Raw genomic sequence first — 17223 nt, forward strand, 5'->3', positions numbered from 1 at the left:
ATATAGAGCATTTTTTTACACTTGTTTAGAAGTGCGTATAATCATTTTATTTTTTTCTGCCAGGAAACTCCAATCAAGAATGCAAACCAGAAGTTTTTTTTTTTCTTGCTTTTAAATTAAATGGTGAGCTTAAAATATGACTCTAAATGTCCGAATGTGCAGGGACACATAGGATAACATTGAGCTGCTTTTACAGGCAGAACACAAAACTCCTGTAGAAGCAGCGTGTTTTTTTTTTTTTTTTTTTTTCAAGCCAGTGTGCATAAACCCTGAAGATTGGGCACCTTAAAACTGTGTCTGATCAAACTAAGGAATGTGGAGGGAGGGGCTGATGTCAGGGGAGAGAACCCTCTGACATCAGCCGGTCAGCAAAGGAATGTCACATGACCGCTGTGAGAGAAGGTATTTAGGATTGGTTTTAAAAAAAAAAATGAACATAGTACTTCCATACTTTAGATCTTTCAATTTTGATTTTTATTGACAATTTTTAAGAGATTTACATAACCAACAAACACAAAAACGAAAGAAAAAAAACCACACATAATCCACATCCTATAAGTAATAATAAAGAACATATCACATTATAGGAAAATATAAATCGTATACCCACACACTGCCAGACACTAGCAAGAAGGGGGAAGAAAAAAAATAACACAGAAAATAGTACACAAGGTGATGGTGAACTCCGCCACACCGGACTCCTCAGCTCTACACCCCCAACAACGCCCCCACCCTCTGCAATATGATTGGGCATCAAGGGAAGTGCAGCCAAAATACTGGACATCTAGAAGGCCATGGTCCGCCACCACTGCCCTAGACCACCCACATCCTTAAACCCTTATGGGAATATGCCTGGCCTTCATCTAATTTTAGACCAGACAAAATAAATTCCTACTCCCCATCTCCAGCTTCCACAGTAGTGTTGGGTATATCGCACAAAACACACAAAAAAAATTAACAAAAAAAAATACAAAAATTTATAGAACTACCCGAGATAGCTACTCAAGCCAAAGTCGCCTCGCTCAACCCAACTCTGCACCAGTTTTTACATCCTACCTCCAATCAGATTCCATAATTCACAGGATTCCCTTAGGGCCTTCCACGACAGCCAAGTTTGGCAACATTGTTCCGTCTCCTGCGACAAGAGTCTCCATCCTCTCAATATAATCCATCTCTGAAATCCACTTAATGATGGAGCGTGTGGCAGTGGAGCGGTATAACAGCTCTTGCAGGTGTCAACCAGTGTCTACGTAAGCGCAAACTAGTGACAATAATAAAGTGCAAAAAATGCAAGCAAGCAAAAATAAAGTGCTCTTGGATATACCAGGAGTCATACCAGCCCCCCCCCCCCCCTTTCCACCCCCTTTCCTGGGACTCCTGGTATATCCAAGAGGAGGCTGCATATACGCTATATTTTATATAGCGGGAAGGTAATTACCCAGTGTGCACACTTATGCGTGGAATCACTTATGTGGAGGAAGAACCTCTGAGATATTTCCCAGTACAGAATCACTTTAGATGTTTGTGACATCATCACGGGACTGTGTTCACGTCATTAACAGCTGGATATAGTCCAATTTTTTGCACGCTGCACTTTCTGTTTATGGAGTTTTGTTCTATAGCTCGATTATTATATGTTTTTTATTAATATTTTGTGTTACACTAAGCACTTTGCTTGCATTTTTTTTGCACTTTATTTTTGCTTGCTTGCATTTTTTGCACTGTAGTTTTGCATTTTTTGCACTTTATTATTGTCACTAGTTTGCGCTTACGTAGCCAGTAACTGTTTATATTTCAGTCACTTTGGTTTTGCTATGATGCAAACTATCTGTCATAGAAGTCTGATTTATAGTTAGACCACTGTATGTGTTTTTGCACTTGGCACTATTTTTATATCATAGAGATATAAGTTGCACTTGGGATTGTGACAGTTATTATTGTGTACACACTGTTGCAGGCACTATTGATAGAAGAATTTCTACATTAGGATAAGAGTTCTCCCTTACTACTTTACCATACTAGTTTGAATATATACCATCTGACATATCTCCATCTGAATAATTGGCTCTATAACATTTTCGTGTAAGGTCCCATTTTTTTGGAAGCGCAGCACCACCATTTTTTCTTTTGGATATATCCGGTGAAGCAATGACTGACATCTATACCACCGATAAAGAAGCTTAAAATTTGTCTCTTGTGCCTTAGTTGCTAACGACATACTATGAGTAAGGGTAAACGCTTTTTCCCATTCCTCTGGTTTAATTTGAACATTCGAGTCTATGTGCCACTTATCTGTAAACTCCGGGAGACATGGAGTCTAATCCCGCGTACACACCATTGGACCATCTGGCGGACTTAGCGCGCTGGACCAAGTCCGCCAGATAGTCAGATCGTGTGTACGTGGCAAAAGAATAAGAGCCCTATACACTGAAGACAAAATCTGTTCTGGTACAGTTTCCTATAGCAGAAGAGACTCAAAGATATCTGTCTCTCTATTAAACACATCCATGGAAGGGAAAGAAAAGAAAGGATGTTAATTGACGATATTCCAGCCATTTAATTGACTGCTGCTGTATTGGGATCAAGTTTGATGGCAGTGGAAGCTCTCCCTGAAAAAGAATTTGGGATATGTGACGATTTGACTCCTTGCTCCATATCAAAAAATGTCTCCATGCCATTGCTGGAGGAAAACCTGGGTTACCATTATTCCCACTTTCGGCGAGAGTCCCAGTTGGGTTTGCATTTTATCCCAGATATGCAATAAATGTGCTGTAAGAAAAGGCATGGAGGAAAGTGGGCCACGGGCAGAGATATCTAGCCAGGGAAGCACCTGGAGATCAAAGGGGGCAATTAACTGTTCTATGTGTACCCATTGTTTAAGATGCGAATGATGGAACCAGTTTACTAGTCTAATACCGCTGCAACGTGGTAGTAGTATAGGTCGGGTGCCCCTACACCCCTTTTTCTTTAGGGAGAGAGAAAATTCTCCTTTGCAATCTAGGTCTATTGCTTCTCCAGATAAACCTTGTAAAGGCAGATTGTTGCGTATTGAAAAAGGAACGGGAACCACTATAGGTATAGTTTGAAAAAGAAAGAGAAAGCATGGTACTATGTCCATTTTTAAGATATTAATCCTCCCAAACCATGAGTAGTGGGCTTGATCATACTTTTTAAGGTCTTGTATTATACGCTGCATAAGAGGATAATAGTTTTCTATATATAGCTTAGTGAGGTCCTGTGGAATTTTTATGCCTAAATATTTCAGTGTCGAAGTACAAATCTTAAATGGGAAATTATTCCTAAGGGCCTTAACTTTATGTAGTGACAAGGATACATTAAGAATTCCTAAATTGGACAGATTTACCTTTAAAATTGCTCAGGGCTCCAAAACGCTGGAATTCATACAGAATAGATGGCATAGAGACATGCGGGTTGGTGATATAAAGTAGCAGATCAGCAAATACCGCTAACTTCACCACCTGCCCATTCAATGGTATGCCTGTAATTAAAAGGATTTTGTCTAAGAGCAGTTACCAGATGTTCCATTACCAGAAAAAACAGGAGAGGAGACAGCGGACATCCCCGACGCATCCCATTTTGAATAGGAACATTAGGAGATAACGACTGATTAATCCATATTCTTGCTTTTGGCTTAGTGTAAAGTACCATAATTTTCCTTAGTAGGACTGTTCCTAGTCCTATTTGGGTCAGAGTCTGTTCCAGAAATGTCCACCCAACACGGTCAAAAGCCTTCTCTGCATCGAGAAGTATAGTATAGTCGATGAGTAAGAGAGATTTAAGCATGTTATCACGTGCTTATCTCCCCTGTACAAATCCAACTTCATCTAAATGTACCAGATTTGGAATATGGGATTGAAGACGTGAGGCAATCAATTTAGCATAGATCTTGACATCTACCCCAATTAAAGATATAGGACGGTAGCTGGAGCACAACTTTAGATCCTTATCAGGTTTAGGGAGCAATGTGATGTATTCCTCTAGTGTCTGGGGTGAAAACCCATTTATATCAGATATGCTATTAAACACCCGAAACATAAACAGTGTAATAGAATCCTTATAGATCTTATAGAATTTTGATGTAAAACCATCGGGTCCAGGGCTTTTACCCGATGGTGTATTAGTGATCACTTCCAAGTAGAAAAGGGGAATCCAGATTATTCCCACTATCTTCGTCTAGTGTTGGAACGGCAGTTTCAGAAACATACTCCTGTATACGACGGCCAAGAGAATCAACGTCGGAAGATGATGGGGGAGTAAGATTATACAAATCTGTGAAATAGTCACAAAAGGTCTTTTGAAGAGATAGTGGATCTGAAGTAATTTCCCCAGATGGTAATGTAATACTAGGTATAAAGGTCGCTGAGGAGCGGGGATGTAAAGACCTTGCCAGTGGTCTCCCCGATTTATCTCCATACCGGTACTTTCCTAGGGCATGTCTATATTGACTTCTACAATTGGAAACCTCCAAAGACTGCAACAATGATGACCATACCAAAGATATATCCGCCAATAGCTCTGGGGTTGGAGCTTTTTTATGTGAAATCTCCAAAGCTCGGAGCCTTGACAAAGCATCTTGTGTCATACTTTAGATCTTAAAAAAACAGAGGGGATGCAAGTTGCTAAATGGTATTTTCAAGCCACAGGGAAGAGCAGCAGGAGGGGAGGGCAGACTATCACTTTCACACACAGACTTCGGAACTGACAGGGAGGGAGGGGATGAGGCAGAAAGCTCAGCAGCCATGATTACCGTGGTCAGCACACATGGGGGGACACAAGAACAGGCAGGATCAACCAGGTATTTTACATCATAAAATGGGACAAATTACTAAGCACAAGCACTGCGGTTTAACATTCTTCAAAGGAACAGGTTTTATATATATATATATATATATATATATCGAGAGTAATACCTCAGATTGCGAGTAACACGGTAAACCAGCGTTTCACAATACAAGCTATTTTTTTTTAATCCTGACTTGGTTTGCGAGAGTGGTCTTGCAAATCGAGCAGGATTCAAGCCTCTGTGATGTGCAGTACCACATTTGGCCAGAGGTTACATAGTAGATGAAATAAGTGGGGGAAAACACTGCGCTATAACTGAATGTAAAACAAAAAAGCAGCTGCCAACACTTAAAACAAACAAAGTTCCACAATCAAAAGGTAAAAAATAGTGTAGCGCTTCTGTAATAGTGAATGTGATCAACACATACACAAAAAATTCCAAATAAATGGTCACATGAGAGAGTCCATATACATAAAACAAAGTCCAATGGAATGGGTATGAACTTCCGTGATGTAACTGGTGCAAAGATGGTTAGGCCATTTCAAGGAAAGAGAGGGATCTTGCTAAACAGATATGCCCATGTAAAACAGCTTGTCTGTAGACATTAGGGAAGTAGATAAATACTCTTACCAACTGTGTTGGACTCACACGGTCATATGACAGTTGAGTCTGTAAAGCTTGGGGTCCCAATCTAGGGCCAGGGGGTGGATCGATGAGGGTCCGTCAAACTGGTGAGAGAACTCCAACCGACTGTGTGCCAAGCGATGTGTTTCACGGATGGAACATCAGGATGGTTTCTTATCCAACTCGGACATAGCGCGATCAACACCGATTAAAAAAAAGAGAGCTCCACATGGTGCGGGTCAGACGGTATAAAACGGCAAATTTAAAAGTCAAAAAATTATATAAAATATTTTATGACTTAGTGATCACAAAAAGATTAGATAAAAATGAAAGTAAAAGCAATGTAGGGTGCCAACAGCTAGCCCGACGCGTTTCGACACATATGTCTTCGACAGGGGCATGTCGAAGACATATGTGTCGAAACGCGTCGGGCTAGCTGTTGGCACCCTACATTGCTTTTACTTTCATTTTTATCTAATCTTTTTGTGATCACTAAGTCATAAAATATTTTATATAATTTTTTGACTTTTAAATAAATTTGCCGTTTTATACCGTCTGACCCGCACCATGTGGAGCTCTCTTTTTCCTTTCTCTTTTTTGGCCTAAAAACCCTTAACATCTTTCACCCTATTTTGGGGTGATCGGAGTATCGGTGTTGATCGCGCTACGTCCGAGTTGGATAAGAAACCATCCTGATGTTCCATCCGTGAAACACATCGCTTGGCACACAGTCGGTTGGAGTTCTCTCACCAGTTTGACGGACCCTCATCGATCCACCCCCTGGCCCTAGATTGGGACCCCAAGCTTTACAGACTCAACTGTCATATGACCGTGTGAGTCCAACACAGTTGGTAAGAGTATTTATCTACTTCCCTAATGTCTACAGACAAGCTTTTTTACATGGGCATATCTGTTTAGCAAGATCCCTCTCTTTCCTTGAAATGGCCTAACCATCTTTGCACCAGTTACATCACGGAAGTTCATACCCATTCCATTGGACTTTGTTTTATGTATATGGACTTTCTCATGTGACCATTTATTTGGAATTTTTTGTGTATGTGTTGATCACATTCACTATTACAGAAGCGCTACACTATTTTTTACCTTTACATAGTAGATGAGGTTGAAAAAAGACAGAAGTCCATCAAGTTCAACCTATGTGTATGATTATATGTCACTATTACGTTGTATATCCCTGTATGTAGCGGTCGTTAGGTGCTTATCTATTAGCTTTTTGAAACGCTCAATGCTCCCCGCTGAGACCACCGCTTGTGGAAGGGAATTCCACATCCTTGCCGTTCTTGCATTAAAAAACCTCTACATATTTTAAAGTTAAACCTCATTTCTTCTTATTTTAATAAGTGGCCACGTGTCTTGTTAAACTCCCTTCCGCAAAAAAGTTTTATCCCTATTGTGGGTTCACCAGTACGGTATTTATAAATTTCAATTATATCCCCTCTCAAGTGTCTCTTCTCCAGAGAGAATAGGTTCAGTGCTCGCAACCTTTCATCATAACTCATATCTTCCAGACAATTTATTGGCTTAGTTGCCCTTCTTTGTACTCTCTCCATTTCCAGTACATCTCTCCTGAGGACTGGTGCCCAGAACTGGACAGCTTACTCTAGGTGCGGCCGAATCAGAGTCTTGTAGCGTGGGAAAATTATCATTTTATCTCTGGAGTTGATCCCCTTTTTAATGCATGCCAATATTCTGTTTGCTTTGTTAGCAACAGCTTGGCATTGCATGCCATTACTGAGCCTCTCATATACTAGGACCCCCAGGTCCTTTTCCATCTCAGGTTCCCCCAGAGGTTCTCCGCCAACCCCCCCCCCCCCAGTGTATAGTTTGCATTCATATTTTTGCCACCAAAATGCATTATTTTACATTTTTCTACATTAAACCTCATTTGCCATGTAGTTGCCCCCCCCCATTAATTTGTGCAGATCTTTTTGCAAGTTTTCCACATCCTGCCGAGACATTATTGTCCTGCTTAGCTTAGTTTTGTCCGCAAATACAGAGCTTGAACTGTTTACCCCATCCTTCAGGTCGTTGATAAACAAAATAAATAGGACTGGTCCCAGCACCGAGCCCTGGGGGACCCACTACCCACCCCTGACCATTCCAAGTACTCCCTATTTATCACCACCCTCTGAACTTGCCCATGTAGCCAGTTTTCAATACGTGTACTCATCCTATGGTCCATGCCACCACACCTTATTTTGTACAGTAAACATTTATGGGCAACTGTGTCAAATGTTTTTTGCAAAATCCAGATACAGCACGTCTACGGGCCTTCCTTTATCTAGATGGCAACTCGCCTCCTCATAGAAGGTTAATAGATTGGTTTGGCAAGAACGATTCTTCATGAATCCATGCCGATTACTGCTAATTATACCCTTCTCATCACTAAAATCTTGTATATAGTCCCTTATTCCCTCCAAGAACTTGCATACTTTTGATGTTAGGTTAACTGGTCTATAATTCCCAGAGATTTTGGGCCCTTTTTGTCACCCAGGGGGGGCGCTGGGTGACATTCAGAGCCACTCGGGTGGACTTGGAGTCACTCGTGAATGTTCCATTCCTGCGTGCATCCGAGCAGTTTCCGAGTCCCCCCCTCCCCCACCTCTGGCCACATGTGGTACTGCATACCATAGAAGTTATGGGGAAACCCGCTTTTGATATACAAGTGCTTTGGATTACAAGCATTCTTCTGGAACTAATTATGCTCCTAATCCAAGGTTCCACTGTATTTTTATTTTTTATTTTTTTTATGTTCATTTTGGTATGCAACTATGCTTCATATTGTTTTTACTGTGTGTTTTACTCTAAACGTATGTTTGTTTTTAGATTGCCAGGAAGTGCTGGTTGATTTGTTAGTCTCATTAATGAGCTATAGGATTACATCAGCGGAACTGTCTCTCTTCCTGCGTTGTTTTTTGGAAAAGACTGTGCCCACTGTAAGTATGAAAAAAATGTATCTGGTCCTGCTGATTTTTTTTTTTTTTTTTTAACACCCTATCCTTTCTATGAATGAATACAATGAGAATTCTACCACTTGTTTCCTGTGCTGATTGTATAAGCTCATAATGCTTCTCAGCTGTGTACTGGTGCTCACATGATATGTGTTTTAATTTGTACCTGTGTTCATGTGCTACAAAAAGATTGTAACTTTGGCTTTTATCACTGAAAGAATTTTGTAACCTGGAATGTTTGTAACAGGAAAGCATGTGCTTTTTCTCACATCTGACATTTTCTGTTTATTTATTAGTGCCAACATTGTGGTATAGATATTTTCTTTTCCGTTCGTTGAAGGGCACAGCAGAGATCTTATATATTGGCCATTGGGTTATAGTGCCACCTGTAGGAATAGGACACCAGGCACACAATATAAAAATATAGCCCTGCTGGTGGCCAAATCCAGCAGCTGCTAATCAGTTTTTACCTAGTTTCAGCTCCCTACAGGGAATCTTGGTTCCTTCAACTTTTGCATCACTTTGTGGTGGGGGGTGAGCATTTGTCTTTTTTAGCATTACCTTGGCAGTTGTCGTTCAGTATTGTCTCAGCTCCTCACCTAGGTACTGTTGAGACAACTTGGGATCTTCAGTGTGGGTTATCTGGATGCTCTTTGATTGGGTGGAATTTCTTTCTACCCTGGTAGTCAACTGTGACATCACTATCCTCACTTTAGAGAAGTTTGGCTAGATTTTAACCACCAATAAGTTTTTTCTGTCTCCATCTTTCAGTTAGGAGTACATTGGCCTGGTTCTAGATATGGATCAAGCCAAGGTGTCCCTTCCTTTGGAGAGCTCTTGAAAGCTTTTAGTCTGTTAGGGTTCTGACCTCTTACAGGTGGGCAACGGATCACACCTGAAAGGCTGTTGTGGATATCATGGTATCTTCATGCAAAATAGTTCTGTATACGCAACATCGCAGGCAGATACGTCAAGCCTTGGAAAATAGGATTTATTGTACTTGCCGTAAAATATTTTTCTGTGTTCATTGGACACTGCACTCACCTCTCTGGCTAAAGTGTTACTAAACCCAGGACTCTGCATTTACTATATCTGTTCTCCCACAGTACACAGAGCATGGAAATGCAATTATTTTAGTAAATATAAACCTCTAAATACCTTTTCTCATCAGCAGCATATAGCAGCATTGTGACTTCTATCAGTGTCTAGCAAAGCACTGGTTAAAGCTTGTAGGTGTTTTCTAACTGCCCTATGAGACTGCCAGGCCCCTGACTTTGGACAATGCTGATTGGCCCTGTGCTGATCACATGCACTTTCCCAAGAAACAAAAAACCTCTCTGGCAATACGCACCAAACTGAGCATGTGCAGCCTGACTCCATAGACTCAGTGTTATTAGGAAATTATCAGGTGACAGTGGACGGAGGGGAGGATCAGAGAAGCTAGGATCAAACAGTCTTTTTACACAATGCAGAGGATTAACCCCTTAGGTTCCACAGTGAGTATAACAAACATGCTTTACTGCATATACAAACTGATTTTACTGTTGTGGGTTTAGTAACACTTTAAGTCTGTGATGAGTTATGTATTTTTTTTAATGAACCTCTGTATGACAGACCTGAGTTGCCTCTAGCAAATAAAAGGTTCTGGCTTTTTCTTTGTGCCTGGCATCCTACTCCTGCAGGTGCTAGTATAATCCGATGGTCAAGATTTGTAAAGGATCTCTGTTGTGTCCTAGAGTGAACACGGAGAAAGATTTTACGGTAGTTACAGGAAATCCTATTTTCTCTTATATTCACCAACCGATACAGCTCCTCTCTGTAACTAAATGGGTTGTATAGCCTGCCATTAGGAGAAAATAGCCAAAATTGTTACACAATACACAGAACTTTAATCCCGCCCCATGGGGGCAGGCCCCGTGCTATCAACCCTTCCCACTGCTCCTAGCAGCTTCAGTTTTTATTTTGCCTAGCAAGGAGAATGACCTAGGAAACCATGTGGGCCTCTTGGTCCATGTTTTTGCTGCGTGTTTGCTGCTTTTTGCGAAAGATGAGAGATCCTGAGATCTTCTAACAACTGCCGGCTGGGTGACAGGCTGGTTAATAAAATCCTTGTAGTCTCCCCAGTCTGGCCATTGAGCGTTTGCAGGCCGCAGCTACGGCTCGGCAGGCCACGACATACCTCATGCTCCAGAGGTGGTCGGTGAGCTTCAATGCTTCTCGGTATACATATGACCGGGCTACTGATGTCTGGATCACAGTATACTGGGCCAGTAACCTTCCCTGTAATTGCGCAGGAGTTGGCTACCACGGAATGTCTCCCAGCTCTTCAGGACTGGTAAGTAAGGCTCTCCCTGCTTCGGTGGGGGGAGCAGCTGGGCATTCCCTGGGGGGTCGATTCGGGGCCCACCGCACCTCCTTAGATTCTCTCCCAAGTCCCTATCACCCCTCCTTCCCCCCTCTGAGGGGGGTGTCTGCATGCGCTGCGGGCGGTGTGTGTGGGTTGCTGTTTCTCACCTGTGGGGCTCTGTGCGGTTGCTGTTCAGTCCTGGTCCAGATCTAGGGGTCCAAAAAAGGCAGTTGTTGTGGAGGATGTCTTTGTGTCAGCAGGCAGTTTGTTTATATTTTTTGCTCTTTTCACCTCATGGCGCCGTTCCGGCGGCCATCTTGGATTTGGGAAAGGTATAGATTGCCCTAGGAAGATTCAGTAGCCATTTTCCCTGGGATTCCTATGGATTACATTGGCAGCCATTTTGTGAAAGCAAAAAAGCTTTCTTCACTGCTGGTCTCTTGTGACAGCTTGCAATGTGCTTTCTCTTGTCGCTTCCTGTATTCCCTGTGTGTGAGGGACACTGGATGGCTATGTGTGGAACGCTGAAGCTGTTCTGCAGACCATTGCACTGCTGTTAGAGCTGCTGCTGCTGACACAGTTTTTTCTCCTCTCTGCATCTGGGAACCTCCTAGGGACTACAGGCACTGTTGTTGGCATTCACAGAACACCCCAGGGTGGTGAGTCTAGTGCTAAGCACCCCCCACCCCCCCACGCGGTGGCAGCAGGAGGGTGGGACCTTCACTGTCCTAAGTCCCCTTGCAGGTGGCAGACAGGATAGGGTCAGCATGGCTTCAGAAACTGGTGTTTCTTCCCCGAAATCCAGGCTATAGCAATCGGGTCACCTGTGGTTAGTGTGGTGCGCATGGACACCCTGGCGGCGTTCCTGGACTCCTATGTTGCTAAGATAGAAGTGGCACGTGGCAGGTAAGGTGCACGTAAGAGGTCCCTGCCCCCCCATCCTCTGGGGAAAGCTCTGATGCAGACTCGGGCCCTGCTGCGGCTGGAGACCCCTGCTCTGACCATCAAACATGGCTGACCTGGACCGTAAGGACAGTGAGGATGATTCCCCGTCCTGGTCCGGGCGCGACAAGGCGCTTGTTAGAGCACTTATCACAGCTGTGCGTGAAGATTCAGGAGCCAGCGGATTCCTCTTCTGATGTACCGGTCCCTTTCAGGTCCCACAAGCCACCGGTCCCTTTTGGGTCCCACAAACCAGCACATTCACCTAAGGTGTTCCCGTATTTGACTTATTTTGACAAATTCATCTACAGGGAATGGGGTCGCCCGCAACGGACCTTTTCGGTCGCCAAAAACTTGGCGGTGCGCTACCCCTTTGAGGAAAGCCTTCTCAAAAAGTGGTCGGCTCCTCCGGTCGTGGACCCCCCAGTGTCTAGGTTAAATAAAGTAACCACGATCCCGGTTGAGGGGACTCCTGCATTCAAGGATCCCACGGACAAGAAGGCCGAAGCAGTGGCTCGTTCCTTGTTTACAGTTGTGGGGTCAGCCGTGTGACCTGTACTGGCATCCGCACTAGTGTCGCAAGACACTGACTGAGTGGTCAAAACTTTTGCACCGCGAATTGGGAGAGCAAAATGCCTCCCCTGTCTGTGTGGAGTTATTAAAAATGCCACGGGTGGTAAGAGTAGACTACTCCCACAGGCCAGGAAGGCTAAGGAGCCACGCCGCAGGCAAGGGCCCTCCTTTTCCGCTCACAAACGGCTTTTTAGTCCGCCCGGTGCTTCGGCAAAACGACCCCAGCCCGACAGGACGCCCACGGACGGTCAGAAGCGTCCCTGGAACCGCCAGCCTAACAAGCCTGCGAACAAAAGTGCTACCGCATGAAGGTCTGCCCCCACCCACATCTCGGGTGGGGGGTCACTTTCGGGAGTTTGTAGCCCGTTGGACCTCCCAGTTATCCGACCAATGGGTCTGCGACCTGATTTCTACAGGCTACAAGATAGAGTTTCTCTGTTGGCCGCAAAACAGATTCTTCCCCTCCAGCATACCCGTGTCCCCGGTTTGCCGGGAGGCCCTGTTAGGTGCAGTGAGGGACTTGCTGAATCAGGGTGTGATCGTACCAGTTCCGGAATCGGCATCCTTCCAATGTCCAATCCTTCACCCTGCTTTACCATCGCTGGCTTTAACGGCCTGGCTATTGAAAGCCAGGTATTGAGGAACAGGGGTCTGTCAGACTCTGTGATTCCAACTATGCTGAGGGCATGGAAATCTTCTTCCAGGAAGATATACCATCGTACTTGGAAGCCTACATCTCCATGTGTGAGGAGAAAGGGTGGCATCCGCGCTCCTTCTCTATATCCAGGATCCTGCTGTTTCTTCAGCAAGGTGTAGACCAAAGGTTGGCATTGAGCACCATAAAGGGGCAGATTTCAGCTCTGGCTGTCTTTTTTTTCAAATACACCTGGCGTCTCACTCATTAGTGAGTACCTTTGTGCAGGGGGTGCGACATGTAGTCCCTCTGGTGTGTCCTCCGTGGGATTTGAACCTGGTGTTGTCGGCGCTTCAGAAGCCGCTGTTTGAGAATATCAGGGAGTTTCCTCTGCTAACCCTTTCAAAGAAGGTGGTCTTTCTGGTGGCCATCACATCGGCCAGGAGGGTTTCGTAACTGGCGGCCTTGTCCTGCAAGTGGCCTTATCTGGTCATCCACAGGGATAAGGTGGTGTTGCGTCCTCAACCGTCCTTTCAACCTAAGGTGGTCTCGGCCTTTCATATCAATGAGGACATTGTATTTCCATCATTGTATCCTAAGCCGAAGCACCCCAAGGAGGTGGCCCTTCACACTCTGGATGTGGTTAGGGCTCTGAAGGTGTACTTGTCTGCCACAGCTTCCTTTCGGAAGTCAGACTCACTGTTTGTTTCGGTGGCTGGTTTTAAGAAGGGCATGGCGGTCTCGTCGGCCACCATTTCTAGGTGGATCAGACAGATTGTAGTCCAAGCCTACTCATTGAAGGGGCAGGTGCCTCCCTTTCCAGTCACGGTCCACTCTACAAGAGCAATCGGAACGTCTTGGGCCTTCCGACACCAAGGGTCTGCCGCTCAGGTGTGTAAAGCGGTGACCTGGTCGTCTGCCCATACGTTTACCAAGTTCTACAAGGTAGACATCAGCGCATCGGCTAACGCCTGTTTTGGCCGCAAAGTTTTGCAGGCGGTCGTGTAGTTGCAATTGAATTTTTTCCTGTTTTTTTTTTTTATAAAAAAGCAGTACTGTTTTGGTTAATGCACTGTTGCATTACTTCCGCAATGTGGCAGTCTTGGGGGATCACTCCTGTTGAGGATACCCGGTTATATAGTGTTGTTCCACACGCTGCTGTTTTTTTGTGGGTTTAGTTTCACTAGTTCCCACTTGCCATGGTGGATGAAGTTTTTATGCTGTTTTTCCCACCCCTCGTTTGGCACTGCTTGGGGACGTCCCATTTAGTTAGAGAGGAGCTGTGTCGGTCGGTGAATATAAGGGAAAATAGGATTTTTTGTACTCCACCATAAAATCCTTTTCTCTGTAATTCACCGACCGACACAGCACCCACCCCTCCTTTTTTTCTACGTTATATTGCTTGTTGACTTACTGAAGCTGCTAGGAGCAGTGGGAAGGGTTGATAGCACGGGACCCGCCCCCATGGGGCGTGATTAAAGTTCTGTGTATTGTGTAACAATGTTGCCTAGTTTCTCCTAATGGCAGGCTATACAACCCATTTAGTTACAGAGAGGAGCTATGTCGGTCGGTGAATTACAGAGAAAAGGATTTTATGTTGAGTACAAAAAATCCTATTTTATCTTTTATGGCCTACCATTTACTGACCCCTCACCAACTCTGGTCTATCAAGGTATGTTGTAAACTTTCTGGTATTCAAACAGTTAAAACAAGTTTATGGCTGCAGCCGACTTCCTGAATCTTCTATGCTGAGTCCTGCAGGTTTGTGAAGTGCTTGGAACAATTAACCACTTAAGGACCGCCGTATTGCCATTGTACGTCATCACAATGGCACAGGCAGGCACAAGCACGTACATGTACGTGCCTGCCTTCCAGCGGGTGGGGGGTCCGATCGGACCCCCTCCCGCTGGATACGGCGGTCCGTTTCCCTCCAGCAGCGATCCGTGATGAGGGGATGGCCGTTGGTTTCTGGCCACCCCCTCTGGATCGCTCCTGGCCAATGACGAACTTCCTCCCACTGTGTATTGTTTACACAGGAAGGAGGAAGTGATGTCATTCTCCTCGGGGCGGCTTTTTGACCGGACTACAAGCAGAAGACTAATAGTAAGTGTGCACCAACACTACACTGACATGTAGGTACACACAGGCACACAAACCCCCCCCCGATCGCCCCCCGATGCCCCCCCTCCCCCCCAGTCACAGTGTCACTGATTGCAGTGATCATTTCTTTACTGATCACTGTATTCAGTGTCAGTTGTGACAGTAAAAACTGTCAGGGCAGTTAGTGTTAGGTCCAGGGTAGCCCCCTATCACCCCCCAATAAAGATGTAACCCCTGATTGCCCCTAGAGTTAACCCTTTCACCCCCTTTTGCCAGTGTCACTAAGCGATCATTTTTCTGATCGCTGCATTAGTGTCGCTACTGTCGCTAGGTAGCTAGTTATTTTTTTAGGTTCACCGCCAGGTTTTTATAGCGCTAGGTACCCCGATATACTACCCAATAACCCAATAACCCCCTGATTGCCGCTAGTTAACCCTTTCACCCCCTTTTGCCAGTGTCACTAAGCGATCATTTTTCTGATCGCTGCATTAGTGTCGCTAGTGTCGTTAGGTAGCTAGTTATTTTTTAGGTTCCCGTTAGGTACCCCCATATACTACCCGATAATGGTTTTAACCCCCTGATTCCCCCTAGTTAACACTTTCACCAGCGATCACAGTATAAGTGTCACTGGTGACGCTGGTTAGCCAGTTAGTTATTTAGGTTCCCCGTCAGGTTTTTATATAGCGCCAGGGACCCCCATATACTACCTAATAAAAATTTGAACCCCCTGATTGCCCCTAGTTAACCCTTTCACCACTGATCACCGTATAAGTGTTACGGGTGACTCTGGTTAGTTTGTTTTTTATAGCATCAGGGCACCCACCATTTATTACCCAATAAAGGTTTAACCCCCTGATCACCCGACGGGTGATATCAATTAGGTTTTAGGGTCAGGGTCTGCGTCACCCCAGGCAGCGCTAGGTTAGTGCCAGTACCGCTAACACCCACACGCAAAGCATAAACCTCCCGTAGTGGTATAGAATCTGAACAGATCAATATCTGATCTGATCAGATCTATACTAGCGTCCCCAGCAGTTTAGGGTTCCAAAAAAACGCATTGTTAGCGGGATCAGCCCAGATACCTGCTAGCACCTGTGTTTTGCCCCTCCGCCCAGCCCACCCAAGTGCAGTATCGATCGATCACTGTCACTTACAAAACACTAAACACATAACTGCAGCGATCGCAGAGTCAGGCCTGATCCCTGCCATCGCTAACAGTTTTTTTGGTAGCATTTTATATTTAAATCCGGAAGGCAGTGCTTGGTTTTCGGGGTCCCATACGTGGCTAGGCCCAAAAAGTCCCCCACATGTGGTATCCCCGTACTCAGGAGAAGCAGCAGAATTTATTTTGGGGTGTAATTTGACTTATGCCCATAGCATGTGTGAGCAATATATCATTTAGTGACAACTTTGTGCAAAAAAAAAAAAAAAGTTTGTAATATTCCCGCAACTTGTGACAAAATATAAAATATTCCATGGACTCAACATGCCTCTCAGTAAATAGCTTGGGGTGTCTACTTTCCAAAATTGGGTAATTTTGGGGGGTTTTGTGCTATTTTGGCATTTTATTGCCTTCGAAACTGTGATAGGTAGTGAGGAGTGTGAAATCAAAAATTTGCACCCTTAGAAATCCTGAAGGTGGTGATTGGTTTTCGGGGTGCCGTGCGCAACTAGACTTCCAAAAAGTCCCACACATGTGGTATCCACATACTCGGGAGAAGTAGCGGAATATATTTTGGGGTGCAATTCCACATATAACCATGGCATGTGTGAGCAATATATCATTTAGTGACAACTTTTTGTATAAAATTTTTTTTTATTTTTTTTTTGTCATTATTCAATCCCTTGGGACAAAAAAAAAATATTCAATGGTCTCAACATGGCCCTCAGCAAATAGCTTGGGGTGTCTATTTTCCAAAATGGGGTCATTTGGGGGGGTTTTGTGCCATCTTGGCATTTTATGGCCTTCAAAACTGTGATAGGTAGTGATAGGTAGTGAGGATTAAAATAAAAAATGTATGCCCTTAGAAATCCTGAAGGCGGTGCTTGGATTTCGAGGTCCCGTACGCGGCTAGGCTCCCAAAAAGTCCCACACATGTGGTATCCCTGTACTCAGGAGAAGCAGCAGAATGTATTTTGGGGTGTCATTTCACATATGCCCATAGCATGTGTGAGCAATATATCATTTAGTGACAATTTTGTGCAAAAAAAAAAAAAGTTTGTAATA

At 44.3% G+C, this 17223-nt stretch overlaps 1 protein-coding gene across 2 annotated transcripts in view; it reads left to right on the forward strand.

Moving 5' to 3' along the window:
* The window catches only part of LYST (lysosomal trafficking regulator), a 568355-nt gene that overhangs the window by 194841 nt on the left and 356291 nt on the right, over window positions 1-17223 (forward strand). For both annotated transcript variants that reach the window (XM_077486620.1, XM_077486621.1), the window contains exon 10: window positions 8276-8385. In XM_077486620.1, the coding sequence (XP_077342746.1) occupies window positions 8276-8385 (110 nt within the window). The remainder of the gene's footprint in view (window positions 1-8275; window positions 8386-17223) is intronic.

The sequence above is a fragment of the Lithobates pipiens genome, unplaced genomic scaffold (genome assembly GCF_037356315.1).
Source record: "Lithobates pipiens isolate NorthernLeopardFrog02 unplaced genomic scaffold, aLitPip1_a1.2 Scaffold_18, whole genome shotgun sequence".
NCBI classification, from domain to species: domain Eukaryota; kingdom Metazoa; phylum Chordata; class Amphibia; order Anura; family Ranidae; genus Lithobates; species Lithobates pipiens.